The sequence below is a fragment of the Xyrauchen texanus genome, chromosome 18, assembly GCF_025860055.1.
Source record: "Xyrauchen texanus isolate HMW12.3.18 chromosome 18, RBS_HiC_50CHRs, whole genome shotgun sequence".
Taxonomy (NCBI): Eukaryota; Metazoa; Chordata; class Actinopteri; order Cypriniformes; family Catostomidae; genus Xyrauchen; species Xyrauchen texanus.
Genome location: NC_068293.1, coordinates 42,861,164 through 42,881,904, shown reverse-complemented (window position 1 = coordinate 42,881,904; position 20,741 = coordinate 42,861,164). Strand labels below are relative to the sequence as shown.

Genomic DNA, 20,741 nt, shown 5'->3' with positions numbered 1-20,741 from the left:
ATATTTGTTGTTCCTCTGTGAACAGGGGATCCGTACCTGCTCAGTGCCCAGCGAAGGTGTCCTGGTGGTGGAGTGCATGATGCTAGCAGTGTCCTCCCGTACCCCCCGACAGAGGAAGGCCTCAGACTCAGTCTGTCTAAAGGTGTGTCCATGTCTCTCCCCTCCTCCCCTCTCCTGCCCCGACAGACGTACGTGATGGCTGCTCGTCCCTGCAAGAAATCTCCAGGTGGGTTTTCTCCTGTAGTCCGATTCACAAACTACTTACTCCTATGAACTGATTCTTTTTTTAATGAATGAACATGTAGTTAAAGATTTCATTGGATATGAATAAGTTTACTTAAGATTTCTATCCGCATACATTACTGCATTTTATATTGTTTATCCCTTTGTCTAAATTGGTGTGTTTGTATTGTGTTAGAAGGTAAAAGAAGACATCTGGTGGTCATTTACATGTCATCTTTGTTACTGTGTGTAAATGCAAGCACTAAGTGGGAGTGTGCTTGTGTGTAGTAGTGTGTGTTTATGTAAACAGTGACTTGTTTTTCGGCATTGTGCGTGTGTAAAGGACAAGGCCACAAGCAGTTGAGATCTTCAAAGTGTTTTGTTGTTGTTCTCTGAACTTGAACCCGGGCCTTGCAAAAAGTATTGAAATCCTTTAAGTGGTCACTTAGGCATCTCGCTCACATCTGACCTTCATGTGTGTTTTACCAGCAGCTCGCTTTGAAAGGGATTTTGCGTTTGAAGCCAGCGACATGCTCTAACAGTTTTGCCCTTTGCACATTTCATTAGTCAAACAATCAAAAGCAGAAACTTCCAAATGAGTTCCTCCAGGATTATAGGTTTCTTAGAAGCAATTTGTAATAAAAATCGGAAGCATTGTAAGGTCAAGTTAGGTTACGTTTTATTATCATTTAATGCAAGAACTTTGACTCTTTAATGGATATTATTTAATAAAAGTGAATGTTTGTCACTTACTGTAAAGCTCCCTGCCCTGGGCGCCGACATGTTTGCGTGAAGTAACACACACATGCATCTTGGCGGAATGGGAGTTGAAGATTTCCGCACGAGTTACCAAGTTAGACGTCCAACATAAAGTGTTATTCCGTTGCACTTTCGCTAGTTGAACGGTGGAAATTCTGACTTTCCAAGATGAATGGAATGCTTCATGAACCAACATAGCAACAACAATATGGAGCATTGTGGCTTTCCACAAGGGAGCGAACACTTTGGAGACACACACACACACACACACACACACACACACTAGGCGTGTGGCAGTGGGCTCAACACGCTAACGGAGCGCAGATACAGCAGACGAGTGTTTCAAACAGCTAGACAGACAGCAGCTAAATGGAACAGAATGCAGCATCTTCAATACTGATCTTCAACTTAACACGCGTATTAAAAACGCAATGGTTATGGTGTCTAATGTTAAACCAGCCACGATTTTAAAATGGAGCATTCAGACAGTCACTAAAAATATGCGTGCTTACTAAGATTACTACGCGTGCTTACTAAGATTACTACGCGTGCTTACGAAGATTACTACGCGTGCTTACTAAGATTACTACGCGTGCTTACTAAGATTACTACGCGTGCTTACTAAGATTACTACGCGTGCTTACTAAGATTACTACGCGTGCTTACGAAGATTACTACGCGTTCTTACTAAGATTACTACGCATGCTTACGAAGATTACTACGCGTGCTTACTAAGATTACTACGCGTGCTTACTAAGATTACTACGCGTGCTTACTAAGATTACTACGCGTGCTTACTAAGATTACTACGGTAGCCTGAAGGAAGAACAGAGGGACGCGTGTTGTGCACATCATTCATTGATTTGGCCAGCGAATCTTCACATAATGACAAAATAAGATGCATTATATTTTGATTATGCAAACTTTTGTACATTTTGTAACAGATTATTTTATAACAGCCTATAATAATGAATAGACGATACACTGGAACATCAAGACGCAATGCAGCAGCCAAAGACGTTTGTCAGACATGCGATTATATATACAGCTATGTACATGCCATTGCCCCTTGAGTAATCGACGAGTACTTGAGTAAATCGAGTACTTGAGTAGACAAAATGACCAAAATGCACATCTCTAATTTAAATATTAAATATTATATTCAGCATTCACAGAATTTTTTTTTCTTTACATTTATGCATTTGGCAGATGCTTTTATCCAAAGCGACTTACAGTGCCCTTATTACAGGGACAATCCGCCCGGAGCAACCTGGAGTTAAGTGTCTTGCTCAAGGACACAATGGTGGTGGCTGTGGGGATTGAACCAGCAACCTTCTGATTACCAGCTATGTGCTTTAGCTCACTACGCCACCTCCACTCCACTTTTCTTCTGCATTATAGCTCAAGTAAATGCACCTTCACGCGACTCATTGAAGTGGCTCTGACCGTGAAGAAAAAATGCCAGTTTGTGCTTAATTACATGACCCGCTTCCTTGTTATTTAAACTAAAAAAGAATGCATTATATTTAGATATAATGCGCCGAGATTCCTTTAAAGATGCACTGACATGCAATTTTTGCTTCAGTGGAACGCCTGCTCCTCCTCCTCATTTCGCGATGACGATATTTACTTATTTAGTATTTTTGTATTAGAATTCCCTCCTACTTTGCGATCACCTGAAGCTGTTTGGAAAGTTTTGACTGTCTTCCTCGCCTCTCTCATACAATCGAGCTGCAGTGCTCCTCTCTCATCATTAGAGGTTTGGATGATCTCAGGTTACGTTAAAGGAAATCAAACGATAATTTGACAGTGGAAATGTTTGTAGACGTTGTCGATAACGTCGACTAATAGTTTCTTTCGGCTCTAGTTTTGATTGTGCAAGTAATCAAAACCCTGGAAAATGAAGTAAGAATGGTCTGTATTTTGGCTGTACAGAAGGAAGTCTTTGGGGCTTTTCGCTTTTATTAGAAGCATTAAAGCCTGGTTGATGAGTTGAGAGATGAGAGTGTTTGATCATAGGTGAGTATACCTCATGAGAGATGACTTCATTTCAGACAACGCTTGGTTGGTTCACCTGAAAATGAAGCTTTGTCATCGTTTGCTCACTCTCATGTTCTTCCAAAACTCTACTCAGAGCTTTTGTATTATAGCTGTAAAATGGTACTGTTTTGGAATGACATCAGGGTATATAAATGGGTGAAGTATCCCTTAAAAAGCTCTCCCAGTTGCTGAGAAAAATGGGATGAGATCTGTCTGTGTGTTTGTGGGTGGATAGAGATCTTAGACGATCTTGGAATCATCAAGAGGAGGTGTTGAAAACAGCGGGAAAGGGGGCAGAATTCTCACCTCAGCTCACACACACTTTCCCTCAGAGCTGGAGGAGAGGCCTGTCTGTGCTGGTCGGATCTGCCGCAGGGCTAACGGAACCACGGTACTGGATGACATCGCTGAGATCGGTTGCTACTGTGAGAAACTCTGAGCTCCAGGAGTTTGTTTATTTAAGTACGGGCCTCAGGGCACTTCCTCATATCACTCACTTTTGATTTGCCAATAAAGATATTATGTGAGATGTATGGGGAGAGAGTGCCTAGACTAAAATTAAATGAAGTATAGAATTATGCTGTTTGTTAACAGAAAACCCCAGAATTTTAAGGGAACCCAGGCATCTTTTATTCTGATTATCTTATATTTGATTCTTTAAGGAAGAGTCATCCAAAAGTGAAAGCTGTCATTGTTTGCTTGCGCTCATGTCATTTCAAAATATTTTCCATGCAACATCTGTTCATAGTGACCATTTTGGTCAAGCTACAAAAACAAAGAAAATGCAATCACATTTTTTTTATAATTATTGCCCAGTGGTCCAAAGTCCTCTTTTCAGATGAAAGTAAATTTTGCATTTAATTTGGAAATCAAGGTCAGAGTCTGGAGGAAGAGTGAAGAGGCACAGAATCCAAGTGGCTTGAAGTACAGTGTGAAGTTTCCACAGTCCGTGATGATTTGGGGTGCCATGTCATCTGCTGGTGTTGGTCCACTGTGTTTTCTCAAGTCGAGATTCAATGCAGCCGTCTGTCAGGAGATTTTAGAGCACTTCATGCTTCCATCTGCTGACAAGCTTTATGGAGATGCTGATTTCATTTTCCAGCAGGAATTGGCACCTTTCCACACTGCCAAATCTACTAATAACTGGTTTGCTGACCATAGTCAGCAAAGTGGTGGTGGCGTAGTGGCTAAAGCACTGGGCTGTTAATCAGAAGGTCATAGGTTAATCAGAAGGTCATGGGTTCTAACCCCACAACCACCACCATTGTGTCCTTGAGCAAGGCACTTAACTCCAGGTTGTTCTGGGGGGATTGTCCCTGTAATAAGTGCACTGTAAGTCGCTTTGGATAAAAGCGTCTGCCAAATGCATAAATGTAAATGTAAATAGTATTACTGTGCTTGATTGACCAGACAACTCGCCTGACCCGAACCCCGTAAAGAATCTATAGGGTATTGTCAAGAAGAAAATGAGAGACACCAGACCCAACAATACAGACGAGCTGAAGGCCGTTATCAAAGCAACCTGTGCTTCCATAACACCTAAGCAGTGCCACAGGCTGATTTGCATCTATGGCACGGCGCATTGATGCAGTAATTCCTGGAAAAGAAGCCGCGACCAAGTATTGAGTGCTGAGAAAAATACATTCTCCCAATTTGGAATTCCCAATGTGCTTTTTAAGTCCTCGTGGTGGTGTAGTGATTTGTCTCAGAATCCCAACTGCCTCTCCGTCCGAGACGTCAACCTGTGCATCTTATCATGTGGCTTGTTGAGCGCGTTACCATGGAGACATGCGTGTGGAGGCTTCATTCCATCCACCGCGGCATCCACGCTTAACTCACCACGTGCCCCACCGAGAACAAACTACAGTATAGCGATCACAAGGAGGTTTACCCCATGTGACTCTACCCTCCCTAGCAACCGGGCCAATTTGGTTGCTTTGGAGACCTGACTGGAGTCACTCAGCACGCCCTGGATTTGAAATAGAGAACTAGTGAACTCCAGGGGTGGTAGCCAGCGTCTTTACCACTGAGTATGTACCACCTGTATGTGTGTATATACCACCCCCCCCCCCCCCCCACACACACACAAATAAATGTTTTTATAGTGTCCATGAAAATGTAACCATGCATGTTAATTACAGTCTTGCAGAATACACAGTATTGTCAAACACCAGTAATGAAGACCACATGTCTTTTGTCCTTTTGAGTTTCACAGAAGAAAGAAAATCATACAGGTTTGGAACGACAAGAGGGTGAGTAAATGATGACAAAATGTTCATTTTTGTGTGAACTATCCCTTCAATGCGTCCCTTCAACTGATGTCCAGCACTCATTGGGAGGTTCAGTGATATTCCTTTAGCCAAACTCAAACTGTAAACACCTTAAATGGGATCCCAAAACCTCTCGGAATCCAGCTTCTTTCATCTGCTCACACCCGGAGCTTCATTAGCTCAGTCCTGGAACTCATTTCCTCACAGTTGAAGTAATAACGTTGAAACGTTTTGACCCTGTTTTAATCAGAACAGCAATTTTTCCCCAAACCAGTGAGGAGTTACTGAATCTATTAAATGCATTTAACAAGACTCTGGCCCATTTTAAGTGGTGCTTTCATCAGGAGAGAGAAGCAACATGTGTTTGCTGAAGTTGACTTGTCTGGTGATGGTGTCATTGCTTTGATTTGTGGTTATTACCTCATCCGCTTTGACTGGTGCCCTCTACTGGAGAGTCTGGGTTAATACTTCACAGCCTTTATAACCTCTTTCAGTCCATGTTCAGTTCTGATACTTTACGCTAGAAAAGAAAATGAATATTAAGATTTGCACATAGTTTTCCTAAGTAAATTTGTAGATGAAACTGTAAAATTGTAAAAAACATAAAGTGAGTTAAATTGAACATTTCAGTTAATACTGTAACTTTACTCACAAATCTGATTTAAATATTATTTATTGAACATTTTATTAGAACATTTCACATTAAGGACTTTCCTCATTAACACATGTTTAAAAATCGTGTACCACGTGACATCAGGAAGCCTTTCAGAGTGAATCTCAATACATGCTATAAATTCAAGTTGACATAATCACTTTACATTACTGGCAATATGCAGACCTCAACACTTGTTGCACAAAACAGAAAGATGGCAACCATAAACGGAAATATTTTTTTGGTCATTAACAGGCAATTACAGACTTCACAAACCAGAAATTGCATAACAAAATCAACAATAAAAACGGTGTAAATAAATTAATGACAAACATTATAAATTAATTAAATACATTTACAAAGAGTGATACAAAGCTCATTCATTATTTAAGCCTGTTGCATGCTGGGAACACCAGCTTTGGATAGTTTAGAAAAATGTGCTTATTTTATTTAACCTCATTTAATCGTGATCCTCATTAAAACAGAGTTGTAATAGTTATTACATATAGTTATTACATATAGTTAATTAGACACATTTTGTACAGATGTTAATCTTTTATACAAATATTTATACATGCCATAAAATCAGTGGTCATGTTGTTATTACAATTTGGGCAAAATCTTCTGGTGTTTTCCAGTGGACTTTTTTTATAATCAAATGGGCAGATTCAATTCATATCAGACTTTATTGGCAAAAGAAGCTTAAGTGCACATTGCCAATGCATTATTAGACACCATACATAATGATATAAAACATATTAAATGCTTAAGCATTTTTTATTAAGTTTAATTCAGTAAAAATTCACAAAAAAAAAAAAAACCTATTGTAATCATTGAGTTTTTGTCTTGTTTCCACATATTCTCTAAAAGCAAGTCTAAATATCTTATGTTGCTTCTCAGGTAAATGTAACTTGTTTTAAGATGGCTGTTTTAAGATATCTTAAAATATTTAAATAAATTATTCAACATTCTCCAATAGCAACTTTTTCTTCTGCTGTATAGCTACTAATGTAAATGTACTTTGTTTTAAAAGGAGTTTTAGATATTATTTTTGGAAAACAAGCCAAAAAAGACTGATCAAAGACTTTGTTGCACTGTATAATGGGCTAAGACTAACTCTCTCACATTTATTTTCACTTCGATCCATCTATAACTCACAAAAACAAACATTTACTTCACCATAAGATACACACGTGACACAGAGGCTACAGTATATAATGATTCAATACGTCGCAATCCATCACATTATTAATCTAGCTACAGCAAACGCTCACAAGGGACGGGCGTCACCTCATATCGCTATCGAATTTTGAATATTTGTCGAATTAACAGTAAATAGCTGGAAATATTGTCAACAAAAACGCTCAGCTCTTGCTGCAGATCAAGTTGACCGTCTGGTGTTTTTGATAAACAATATGTAGATGTACGAGTGAGTGGATAGTTTCGGAATGGCAGTTTGCCATTTTGTGTTTGCATAATAAATGACGCTGTCTGTTGTAGTGCGAATATGCACTTTTGTTACCTCAATTTTCTTGCGTGCACATTTAGGAAATTATATTTGATCTATTAATGATTGTTTAAAACGTTATGCGCTTTAAACAAAGTCGTGTAATTTCATTTCAATAAAAATGCAATGCTTGATTTGGTTCATATTTTGCTTATTGCACTCGCACATTTTTTCGCACTATTTTCCTCTCTTGTGGGCTTAGGAGACAATACAGTATTTTTTTCCTCTAACATAAAGTAATATCTATAGAATACAAATATAATTCGAATATTACTATTATTTGACTTAGAAATTCATTTTGACAGCCCTAGCGCCTCAGTTGGGGGCAGTTTCATTCTCCCCCTTCACACGACTCATAGACGTGGCGCTGACCGCACAGAGAAATGCCATTATTGTAGTTTGTTTATGGTGCACTTCCTTATTATTTGAACTTTAATGAAGGATGCATTAAAGATATAATGCCAGGTTGTTTGCTTTTTAGCTGAATGCCAGATCCGGCTCTGCTTTATTTCAGGATGACAGTGCTTCTGAATTTCCTTATTGTGTTTTCTTTAGTTTTTGTCGACAATTTACGTTTCAGCCCTATTCTGAACCGGTATATTCTGTTCTTAACCTGTTGATACACAATCCCCCGCACGCGGTGGTGACCTCACTCTGCTTACATTTAATATATAATTTACAGTCTATAAATGTAATTAATGTTAACACATTATACATCTTTTCAAAGGTCTAAGGGTTCAACATTGATATCTGATCTCTGTTTCACGATAACAATCCTCCAGAAACGGCAATTTAGTTATTTGTGCCTGGGAGAATTACCCATCATCTCTGCAAACTGAGCAGCATTCATGCTGTAAAACTGTTTATGATCTGATATATTAGAGTCTCATAAACAAAACCAGCCCATCTCCAAAGTCTATTTTTAAAAATGTGATGTAGTTTTATTCATAATAGCCGAGCAGTGCCGTCAGATTTTGTGCCGTCTTGAGAGGTATAGCCTTAATTTTACTCTGTACGCTTCCAGAGATTTGACAGAGAAAAAGCTGCAAGAACCTCATTTATTATTAAATCATCCTCAAATTTGAAACGTAACTTCTTTAGACTCGTGGCTTTGAGAACATTGTATTTCTGGGTTGTCTTGGCACTTTTATTATTGTTTTTTTAGATTATAAAAACATGTTCAGCACAAAATATTTCCATTACTATAAACTTCAGCTTCTCTAACTTAAAAAAATAACCACATATATGAATTCTGAAACTTGAGAAATAAACCCCAAAGTGTCTTCTTTCAAAAGATACTACAACTGTGTCCGTACTCCAAAGTTAAAGTATATTAAGATATCTTTAATACTACTGGAGCTCTTAAAAAAGGTGGCATTTACCCAGAGTGTTTAATGCTTATAAGAGCTGTATGAAAATGAATTTATACAGCAATTACAATTGCATCAATGATGTTATTAGATTAATGTTTCAAATATAAAATGATGAATATAGAAATCTGAAATGGATGCAAATATAAAATTATGAAATATATGCTCTATCATGACAGCAACAAAGGTAAAGGCTCTAGTGATGCTACATTTTATTTACACAGAACCGAAGCAGCATCAGCGCTGCCTTTGAAACTTGAGGTATATTTTTTATGCTGCAATAGTTTGAGCAGAAGCTTAATAGTGTTAGCAGATGTTGAGATGGTCCTCGGAGGAGATAAGATGATAGCTTTTGCAGGAAGCTGGTTTGCGTGAGGATCTGTACGAGAGGTTTAGTGCTCCATGATGCACTTTCCTTTGACATCTTACTTAGATTAATACAGTGTTTTGTTTGACTGTCACCAATGCTCAGCAGTATTGCTTTGCAAACAAGGATCGATCCAGAACTCAGATTCAAGTGATTTGTTTCGGTCATCACTCAGAAATGTTAACAGAAGTCTCTCTATGACTTTTTTATCTTTGAAAATGTTTCCGTAAAAAATATGAAGGTAATTATTGCTGTTTATTACTGTGTGTTGATGTAATGGTGCATATAAACATACTTCTGTTTATTTATTTTTTTAATGAATTGATCAATTGTCACACATTATACATACATTTCTGCATATATATACAGTGAAATAATTTTTTTCACATATCCCAGCTAAGCTGGGGTCAGAGTGCAGGGTCAGCCATGATACGGCGCCCCTGGAGCAGATAGGGTCAAGGGCCCAACAGTGGGGTGGTGTTGGAGCTTGAACCCCTGACCTTCTGGTCAGTAACCCAGAGCCTTAACCGCTAAGCCACTACTGCCCTTTTATTTAGTGAAAGCAGAGTGTGGAAAGCATGCTTTGATTATTTTTGATCTCTTATTTTACTACAGGTTAAAAATGGCCTCTTAGATGACCTAAATGGCCTAAAATGTTTGGTTGAAATGATGGTTAAAAATGGCATCACTTCATCTAACCTGTCTTTATCTAATCACGTTCTAGTCTAGATATTCTAAACTTTAATTGACAGTAATAATCATAACCTTACTTTTAATAGTTCTGATGCACAAATGTCCTCCCTGCAATCAGACTTTCACACTTAAACCATCAATGGAGCTGTTAGTTTGTCTTACATGTGTTCTGGTGCCATGCATATATTGAGACCGATCCAGAATGACCATCTGCCTCGTCACAATTACATTAACAGACATAGCCATTAAATATGTATACCAGGTATGTGTAAGAACCCCATACTGCTCTGGTTTGTAGGAAGCATGCGTCAGCATTGCATCCCTGAAATTTCACCTTGCATCCGCGATACGTGTGAGGAACCACGTAAATATGATTTAGCAAAAATGTTGCCACAGCCATGTTGTTTTTATCAGATCAGACTGAAAGTATCATGCACAATAGGAACATTGTGCAGTAAGAAAGCAAATATAGTATGTAAGTGGAGTATGATGAGACCATGTAAACTTTTATCATCACTTCATGAGTAAAGTACAGTTATGTGTGACTTAGGACACACTACGCACACTTCCTCTCCCTGGAGGTCAGAGTCATACAGGTGTGCGGCTCTGATGAACCTATAGCAGATTTAAAGGCACTGAAGCCTGATTAAACTCTCTGGTAGATTTAAGGGCTCCCGTTGCTTGTGGCTGCACATTCCTCCATTACTTTATTTGGTCAGATCTTCCATGGATTGCTGTGGTCTTTCATCCCAGTGGGGTTTTCCATTGTAAACAGAGAAGTGCACTTAAAGCTGCAAGCTGTATGGGGGGTCGAGGAAGATTTGAAGGGTGCGTGTTTTATTTGATTAGCTCAGTCGGGACAGCTTAACAAAGAGGACTTTGCCCCTTCACGATGGCATAACCTGCGTAAATATGAAAAGCATGCCATTCATTTCTTAGGGCGTGTACAGGATGCATTCTTGCATTCAAACCTTAACATTTAATGTCTTTAAAATGTAACTTTTTTTCAATTTGACATGGTGTATAAGGCAGCGCTCACGGCGTAGGACACTAAAAACAGTGTGACAATGCAAAGATCACAGATGTTTTTCTGTTGACGTAATGTATCATTTTGTTACTTGATGAGTGTGCGCACACATGTGGACCAAAGCAAGTGAGATGGAGAACAAGATTTGGTGAAGTGAGAAACACGCACAATATCAGACAGCGATCTCACACCCGTCTAAGTTGCTAAGAGGCAAATTGTGGTGGTTTCCTGCTGTAGTTTACATTTCCAGAGCTGCTGAGGGTGTTGTAGCAAGAGTTTGTGTGCTGTTAGCACATTGCATATGTCACATGCTCATGTGCCTATATTTAAGATCTTGCAGAGAAGTCATTGACCATGATCTGAAGCTTTGGTTACAGTTATCTATTTCTCTCTCTCTGTTCAAAAGGACTCGCTAGAAAGGCTAAATATGTGGAGAGTCCGCGTGTTCCTGGGGATGCCATCACATCATCGTTGAGGAAAGTGTCCGACACTGCAACCGGTAAGTAACTGCTGTTGTTGTTGTCGTTAATTTTAGAGGCACGTGTGCGTCTGTGAATGCTGACAAAACCAGATTTCTTATTTTCGTTTGTTTTTATTGGTTCAAGTTTAAGATTGTTGATGCCATCAGGGTTCTCATGTCCACGGAGGACCTAAAAATATTACAGAATTTTACTCTCGTGATTTCCAGGCCAGCAGAAAATTATAATATAGCGCACAAGACGTATAGACAACTGTGATGGTGCATGTTTGTTGCCTAATGACAAATAATGACAGAATTGTAATTTTTGGTTGAACTGTTTCTTTAAGAGACATGCTTTCCTACTTTTGTGTTTGTGTGTTTGGACTTGTGTGTGCTTTTTATGTTAAGTTGTGTGCACAAGAAAAGCTTATATTATTATATAATATTGTGTGTATAATTGCATGTGTATACAGCGTATTGCCATTTCCAGGGTAGGGTGTTGCGTAGTTCCTGTATTAGGTTATAATAGAGTTGCCAGTGTTGTCTTTAGCAGCTGTGTGCATGTGTGTGCGTGTGCTAGTGTGTGTGTGTGTGTGTGTGTGTGTGCTAGTGTGTGCTTGGAGGGCATAAATATCTTTAGCAACATATTGAACCAAGGTATGTTCGTCATGATTGTGTGGTAGAAATGATTACGTGTGTGTGTGTGTGTGTGTGTGTGTGTGTGTGTGTGTGTGTGTGTGTGTGTGAGAGAGAGAGAGAGAGAGAGAGAGAGAGAGAGATATCAGAGCTTTCCAAACAGCTGTGTTGAGCAGGGTGGCGCCAGTCAAATGCCAGCTGTCTGTGCTAGTGTATCACACTGGTCATTTGATGTCATCAAAAGCCGTCTACACTGCAGGGTGATCGGAGATGGCTGTCAATGTTATAGTGAGAGTTGATTGTTATTTACTGTTGTGTAGTACTAGTAGTACAACTGTTTATTTGCTGATTTGATTTGTAGTGTGATTCTTTAATTATGGTCATTTGATGTTGCTATATATTTACCTGTGTTAACCCCTTTTTTTGAGAAACAAATCTTTGTTCGTGTTCTATCGTCATTGACTTCTGCTGATTACCAGCAACTCGGTTATCTAAAAGCAACTATTGGTGCAGATAAATTCGCCAACCTAAATTCGTCTCACTACAAATGATCAAGTTGAGCATATTTGCATTTGGGCATACAGTATCCCACACAGTGTGCACAGTGTTCACACTGCATACTTTCAAAAGTAGAAGGTAGTATGCCATCCTGAGCCATACGCTTTGTTTGAGTAAAGTTGTATTTGCAACTGAAATGCTTATGAGTTGTGGGAACAGTTATGGGTCTGTTCAGTGTTTTGAACCAGCGTGGACCAATATAATCTGGCCTGGATTTGAACCCAGACTATTTACTACAAATCTGTCATACCTCTGTCACCGTGACACACCCCAGTTATCCCAATGGTGCCTCCATACACACAAATGGGTCAACGGTATTTACATGGGTCTTTCGCATGTTATGTTAACTCCGAGTGAGTTTATAGATAGCATCTAAACACATTCCAGCATGCTACAGTTTCATGTCGGAATGATCATGAGATGAACACACATTAACCTAACTACCATATCGTAAATATCATTGGGAAACAAGTACTGGTCATGTTACACGCCTAATACTCAGCCTTTTTGCTTAATTTTATTGCACTAGTGCTAAAAACCATTCCGGCCTTTGTTGGAATGTGAAAAAGAGAGAAAGGAATGTAAAATTGCCCAACACAATTTTCCAACTAAACTCGTAGAAGTTTCCCAGGAGAAATCGCAGGCAACATGCCATTTCTGGTGGATCTATAGCATGCAAAGCTCTGCATATCTCCAGCTTCGTAAACGGATATGACTGCTAACGTGAGGAAAACAGTGGGATACTAAACAGCTCTAGGCATTCCCAAGGCTTCCCATGCTTCCCAGGAATGTGAAGTCTCTCTCCGTAAATAACTGTTCTCACGCCTCATCTCCGAAATGTTCAGTTTAAGTATAGAAACAAACACTGCCATGTGGAATTAGTGAACATGCTTCACTAATAGCATTAATAATGCATAATTATCCTCAGTGTGTGGCTAATTACTCAGTCCCGGTGCGAGAGTTTTGGCTGTTTGACATGGCTTAGTCATGGAAAAAGTGTAGTAGGCGTTTGTTGATTAACACATCAAGAACGTCAAAATGGTCCAAAACAGTTGTGCACAGAGCTTGAGTGAGACTACAGATCTGCTGCCAATAATAAATCATAAATGCTTGATGGATTTGGTGTTGGTTTTATAAAAATTTTCTGAGTAATTTTGTGTCCGTTCTGTTTTTGCATTTAATGACAGCTCTTTAGTGTCATTGTGCAGGAACATAGTAATGAAATTAAATAAAGGAACAAAGGTAAGATTTAAAAATGGAAAAACAGAAAAGAAGTAATAAGTATATACGGTTTAAATGTACTATAGTATCAGTTTCTATACACACACAGTACGGCACTTCCTCAGTACCATCCTGCTCAGTTTCATTGTCCTGTAAGTCACACAGGAGGGTTAGGATGTTTTGGTTTTGCCCTAAGGTTGTGCCATTTATTTAAATAGCAAAGTTATTCCAGAGCATTTCAAACTATGTCTAGCGGCTAACTGGAGATATCTACAGACCAGGGTTTCCGTTGTCCGGTAATCACCGGACATTGGCCGGTAAAAAAATTAAATGTCCGACAAAATTAAATCTCTCCGGTCAAATTGTCCGATTAAAATTGCCTTTGTCTCAGTTCCTTCCTGAGCCTAAGTCTTAAATTTGTTTCTCTCTTCCTAAATGTTTTTTTTTTTCTCTCTTCAAAATTCAAATGAATTTATTTGACATTCTTCATCTGGAAATCTTCACTTCTGCAGCAGACGGTGCGTTTCAAAAGCATAGACAACTTGTTGTGTTAAAATATATTATTATAATTAAATTCCACCATGAAAGTCTGCACATGACATCCCCGTTCAGTCGCGAGGATTTAATTTATAAATGATCATTTCGTTTTGAAATTAGATAACTTGCAACAGTATTAACATGACCAGACGTACCCCTAACACTCAAAAAGACAGACATAATAATAATTTTCCCATGTTTCCCGTTTTCCTCGATGCATTCCTTCGCTTCCACCATGTAACACTGAGCAAACGGCATACGAGTGTATAGAAAGGCCAATAATTAAATAAATAAATACCATATTAAACATATGCAACCTGATTTTGTCTTGATTAAGGTTTGCAAACTATATAGCAACAGAGAAATCATTAAAAGCATAAGATTACATGTTTACTGATCGTGGCACCTGGTGGCTAAGGTTGGTACTGCATGCATATTTTTGAAGGGAGAGCGAAAAAAAAAAATTCGGGGAGAAAACAAATTTTGAAGAGAGAAAAGAATTTAAGATAGGAGCTGAGACACAATTTATTTGTATTTTTTTTCCCCCACTGTTATTTATTACATTTTTTCACCTTGCTGTTCAGGGCTTCCATACTATACAAATAAAAATGACTTATTTACATTTATGCATTTGGCAGATGCTTTTATCCAAAGCGACTTACAGTGCACTTATTACAGGGACAATCCCCCCCAGAGCAACCTGGAGTTAAGTGTCTTACTCAAGAACACAATGGTGGTGGCTATGGGGATCGAACCAGCAACCTTCTGATTACCAGTTTACCAGTTATGTGCTTTAGACCACTACACCACCACCACTCCAAACAAACGACTTATGTCGTTTAACAATCACACTAGGATATCTTCCAATTTTCGTTTGATTAATTGTGCATTTATTTGTTCCCCAAAATATGTCCAATTTGTTTGTGAGCACTTGGAAACCGTTGCGTGCCAGTCGGTCAGCACACGTAGAACCGGCTTGAGTCGGTGCTCTGCACTACCGATACTGCAGAAACAATGGCATCTTCACATCCTGGTTTGTGCTCCCTGTTGGACATTTATAAGTGTGATGTGGATACATTTATTCTGTGTTTGTCTGCAGGCAAATGTACTGCATGAAGTCATTGCAGTGTCATATTCCCAGAGGCCAAAACTGGTTCCTGCTCACACGAATAAAATACTATTTTTAGCCCTATACCAAAACACTCCTGCGGTGGATTAATTCATGTTGTTTGGTTTGTTCACAACTATTACGTTCTTAGTGTTGTGGGGTGGCCTGTATAATTAATCTTTAGCTATTGCCTTGTTTAACTGTATGGGCATTAATCTGTCTGTCAGATAAAAGATGGAGTTTAATAAAGAGTCCCCACTGAGCACAGTTGAGAAATCGAGAGTATTTAAGGGTTAGTTCACCTTTAATGAAAGTGCTTTCATCATCTGCAGTAGAGCACAAAATTAGATGCTAGCCAGAATGTTCAAGCTGCTCTTTTCCATATAATGAAAGTAACTGGGGACTGGTGTTGTCAAGCTCCAAAACAAGACAAAAAAGCACTAAAAGTAGTCCATATGACTTTTAGTTCATATATGAATTAAATTAAATCGTTATTCACTGATAATCAGATACGCTATTAAAACAAAAAATGTGTTTGGCCTGTCAATTACTGCATGATCCATTTATCGTGATTAATAGGTCTAACTCTGGTTATTTGAGATGACCACGATTATTGTGCACTTCACATTTTACTTCCCAAATAAGGGAATATTAAGTGAATAAATACAAATACTGAATGAATGATCTCATTGTGCGCATACTTTATTTCTGTGGAGATGTTTGTATGTATGAAACATATTTTCAAATAAACTGAATCTCAAAGGCTTTCCTTAATGCCAAATAAGGGCTTGTGGGTTTAATTTGAGAGCTTATAAATAACATATGAAAGTGAGGAATTTATTACAAAATAAATTATATATTCAGGTCCCTAAAACAACAGAGCAAATGTACAATTATTTTAATTAAGTATTAACTACTAAAGACATGGAAATATTTTTTATCATTGAAATGTTATTTTCTCATGTCATTTTACCCCTTTGCAATTATTCCCAAGTTTTTAAAGCCTTAAGGAAATCAGATATGCCTATTTTATTACATGATTCATAGTTAAATCTGAATAAATGTCTTCTTAGCATCTCAGCCTCTTTGTTGTACTTCCGGTGTGAGAACGCTAGGCGCGCTTGTGCTGCCGCTTCACGCTGGTACCTGTTTGTCTGTTGTTGTTACGTCTGTTTTGTGGATATGTTTTTTCTTGGATTTGAATTGGACTTCTTGGATTATTCACTGGACTATTTACACCCTCAAAAGTTTTTGGGTAATTAAACTGGCTGTTTCCGTGATCCTGTCACACTGATCGGCTACGAGCCCTCTCCATTCTTATCCTCATATCCCTCGCGGCATCTGATACTGTGAGTCTCCCCTCTCTTTATCATTTTTGTTGTGTCAATCTTTGGTATGGTTGGGTAGCCTTCCCTTCTGTGGATTGTGTGGATTGCGGGTTTGATACGGTTCTGGCTAACGTAGTTAAACCGATAAATTGTTGTGTAGGTCGCGTTGGACATCACTGGTCATGTCGCCACGGATCCACTTGCAGATTCTGTTTTTTGGTCTTTTTTTGGTTTGTGCTGTTTTTGAATGACGTTAATCAATTTAGCTTCCCCGAGATGGCTTTACAATTTTCTGCAGCCCATCTCAGAACATATAAAGGATCGTTCCGATTGGCTCAAGACACTTATAAATGGTGTGAACAACTTGGAGTTTTACGCCGACCGCGCTACATACACCGGTCGCGGAAGAAACTTCGGAATTATCACTACTCGTCTTCTAATAATATTCCGGTTGTCTGTACCAACACCCTTGCTTCTGATACAACACAGCTGGAAAATCGATCCATTAACTTTGGAAATCTAAGATCATTGTGTTTTGATCCTGACCTCAGAACCTGCAGACGCGCATCTTCAGACCTGCGATGTGCGCTGTTGAACACACGCTCTATAACTGATAAAGCAACACTGTTGAATGACATAATCACTGACACAAACCTGGACATGCTACTTTTGACGGAAACCTGGCAGGTTCCTAACGACCTTTTCAACCTGAACCTCTTAACACCACCTGGGTACATCTATTTCTCTCAACCGCGTCTCCATCGTAGAGGGGGAGGGCTGGCTGTGGTTTGCCGTGAGATTATTAAAATTTCTAAGATCGCGTTTCATGATGCTTCAGCATTTGAATACCTAGCACTGAAAATGACTGGCCACACGCCACTGGCTGTAATCTTAATTTACCGACCTCCGAAATGTCCCACTGACTTTTTCTCTGAGATTAGCGAGTTACTTACTCTTGTCTGTGGTGGTTATTCATCTGTTATTCTGCCTAGAAAGACTATACAGGAAGACTGGACTAATCGTGCACTCCTTGGCTCTTAAAGAACACTTGCTTAAGTACCGTACAGCCCTTAACGATGCAAGAACTTCTTATTTCACCTCTACCATTAAGAATTCCAAGTGCAGGCACAAATCACTCTATGCAATGGTTAACAAACTCACAAATCCACCACAACGTTTTATTTCAGGCTCTGTGGGGCTGGTAGATAGCTTTTGTCAATTTTTCTCAGATAAATTGAAGTCAATCACTGCATCCATCACCAAAAACACTCCTCACACAAGTGACTCAAATGTTCATTTAATGTTAGCTGTTTCCGCTCACTCAACAAACTCTCTCTCGGCTTTCACTCTAACTACTCCTGCTGCCATAAGTGATCTAATTGTGAAGTCAAATTCTACTTCCTGCCGGCTTGTTCCTACACCTACTGTTTTGCCTTTGTTGTGTGTGTGCCTGAGATTGCACCCTTCATAACACATATGATAAACTGTAGTTTGGCATCCGGCGTTGTTCCAGCAGAATTAAAAATGGCTGCGGTGACCCCCATTCTGAAATAACCTGGCCTAGACCACCTAAATATGGACAATTACAGACCAATATCCAACTTAACATTCTTAAGCAAAATCCTTGAAAGGGTTGTTGCTTCACAACTGCGATCACACTTGGATGTAAATGGTCTTTTTGAACCTTTTCAGTCTGGATTTCGCCCATCACATAGCACTGAAACTGCCCTTCTTCGGGTGGTTAACGACATTCTTTTGTCCATGGATTCAGGGCTGATAAACATCTTGATGCTCCTTGATTTAAGCACTGCTTTTGACACAGTCTGCCATGAAATAAGGATCTCTAGGCTTTCTGATATTGGCATCACTGGCTCTGCTCTTTCCTGGCTTATTTCCTACATCAGCGACAGAAAGTATTATATCACTATACAAGGTTTTAGATCTGCCACTGCTTCACTCACACAGGGTGTTCCTCAAGGTTCGGTTCTTGGCCCACTATTGTTCATTATCTACATATATCCACTCAGTGACATCATACGCAGGCATGGACTTAAATTCCATTGCTATGTTGATGATATTCAAATCTATCTAACCACCAGCTCCGATAGGCCATCTCTGCCTGACTCACTCACTGCATGTATCAAGGACATCAAGCATTGGATGTCCTTGAATTTCCTCAAATTAAATGATAAGAAAACTGAGATATTAGTGATTGGCTCTACTGCCTCAGTTAAAGGATGGACCAGTCCTTTGACATTGATGGAATTCACGTTAAGCCTTCGTCATCGATTCGTAACCTTGGTGTCTTATTCGATCCAACTCTATCTTTTGGCTCTCATATTTCTTCTGTTGTTAAAAACTCTTTTTTCCATCTTCGTTATATTGCTCGTCTACGATCTTCTCTCACTTTAGCTGATGCCGAAACCTTAATTCGAAACTGCATTAATCACATCACGCCTGGACTATTGCAATGCCTTATTTCTTGGTCTTCCCAAAAAACTTATTGCAAGATTACAGTATGTTCAGAACTCTGCAGCAAGAGTTCTCACCTCTACCAGGCGTTCTGCTCACATTACTCCTCTGCTTCATGACCTTCACTGGCTACCTGTGGCATCACGTATCCACTATAAGGTAGTGCTGCTAACATTCAAAGCATTAAATTGTCTTGCTCCCCAATATCTGTCTGACCTACTCTACCCTTACCGTCCTGCCCGGTCCCTTAGATCAGCTGAACTTGGTTTACTGTCCATCCCTCGTTTCAGGTTGTCTACTGTAGGTGGAAGGTCTTTCAGTGTTAATGCTCCTCAATTATGGAATTTGCTACCTCTTACGCTACGTAATACCTCATCTTTGGCTACATTCAAGACCCAGTTAAAAACATATCTATTTAACATGCATTTTTGATAAGGTGACTCTGTATCGTATGTGATTTGTAATGTATGTGAGCGTGTCTAAATGTATTTGAAATGTACAATGTAAAGCGACCTTGAGCTATGGAAAGGCGCTATATAAATAAAACTTCTTCTTCTTCTTCTTCTTAAGGTGTGTGTGCATTTAACACACATAAAACTTAAGAAGTATGATAATTTGGGGGTCTGGGTACCTCAGCGAATATTGACGCCAACTATCACCCCTGACGTTGTGAGTTCAAATCCAGAGCGTGCTGAGTGACTCCAGCCTGGTCTCCTAAGCAACCAAATTGGCCCGGTTGCTAGGGAGGGTAGAGTCACATGGGGTAACCTCCTCGTGGTCGCTATAATGTGGTTCTCGCTCTCGGTGGGGGTGAGTTGTGCGTGGATGCCGCGGAGAATAGCGTGAAGCCTCCACACGTGCTAATTCTCCGCAGTAACTAGGGATCGGCATTCATCCGTAATTTGGTATTCGAATATTTAAGCTCATAAAAACGAATATTAGAATTGAGTGTTTGAGAATTTAATGAATGAGAAAGGAATGCTAGTCATAAATGTTGCATCACCATTAAAAAAAACAAGCTTCTAATTATAATCAAAACAAGCTTATATCATGTCCTGTGGTTTTAATATATATATATATATATATATATAAACATGCAATGTGTGAAAACAAAAAAAAGAATAGACCGAAGCATTTAAGCTCACGGAAAGTGAAGAAAACGAAAATGCTAATGAAGTAGACTGACGCAGTTAATGTACAGGATGACTATAAACACTCGGCATATAATAGTTATCATGTTTATATTGTATCTCATGTTTTTGTTGAGAAAAACAAGCATATAATGCTCTGTAAACTAAACTCATTTATACGCACCAGTTTAAATGATGGGATGTCCCTTACCTCAGCTAGCGTAGTCTTTCTCGGATGCCATGTTTGTTGTTTACAGAAGCGTCGCGGGGATTACGTTGCTACGGGGATGCTGCTTTCTGTCGAGCTGTACATATACGAGAGTAAAGTGTACACTGCTTATCCAGTACATTTAAACGGGAACCCAGCTTTCTCACAGTAAGCCA

The 20,741-nt window shown here is 39.2% G+C and overlaps 1 protein-coding gene across 5 annotated transcripts in view; it reads left to right on the top strand.

Annotated features, from left to right (window-relative positions):
- The window catches only part of LOC127658658 (protein TANC1-like), a 260,584-nt gene that overhangs the window by 71,627 nt on the left and 168,216 nt on the right, over positions 1-20,741 (top strand). For all 5 annotated transcript variants that reach the window (XR_007972434.1, XM_052148063.1, XM_052148061.1 and 2 more), the window contains exons 3-4: positions 26-226; positions 11,314-11,406. Coding sequence is in view for 4 of the 5 variants with exons in the window: in XM_052148063.1 (XP_052004023.1) it covers positions 26-226; positions 11,314-11,406 (294 nt within the window). In the remaining variant the exon portion in view is untranslated. The remainder of the gene's footprint in view (positions 1-25; positions 227-11,313; positions 11,407-20,741) is intronic.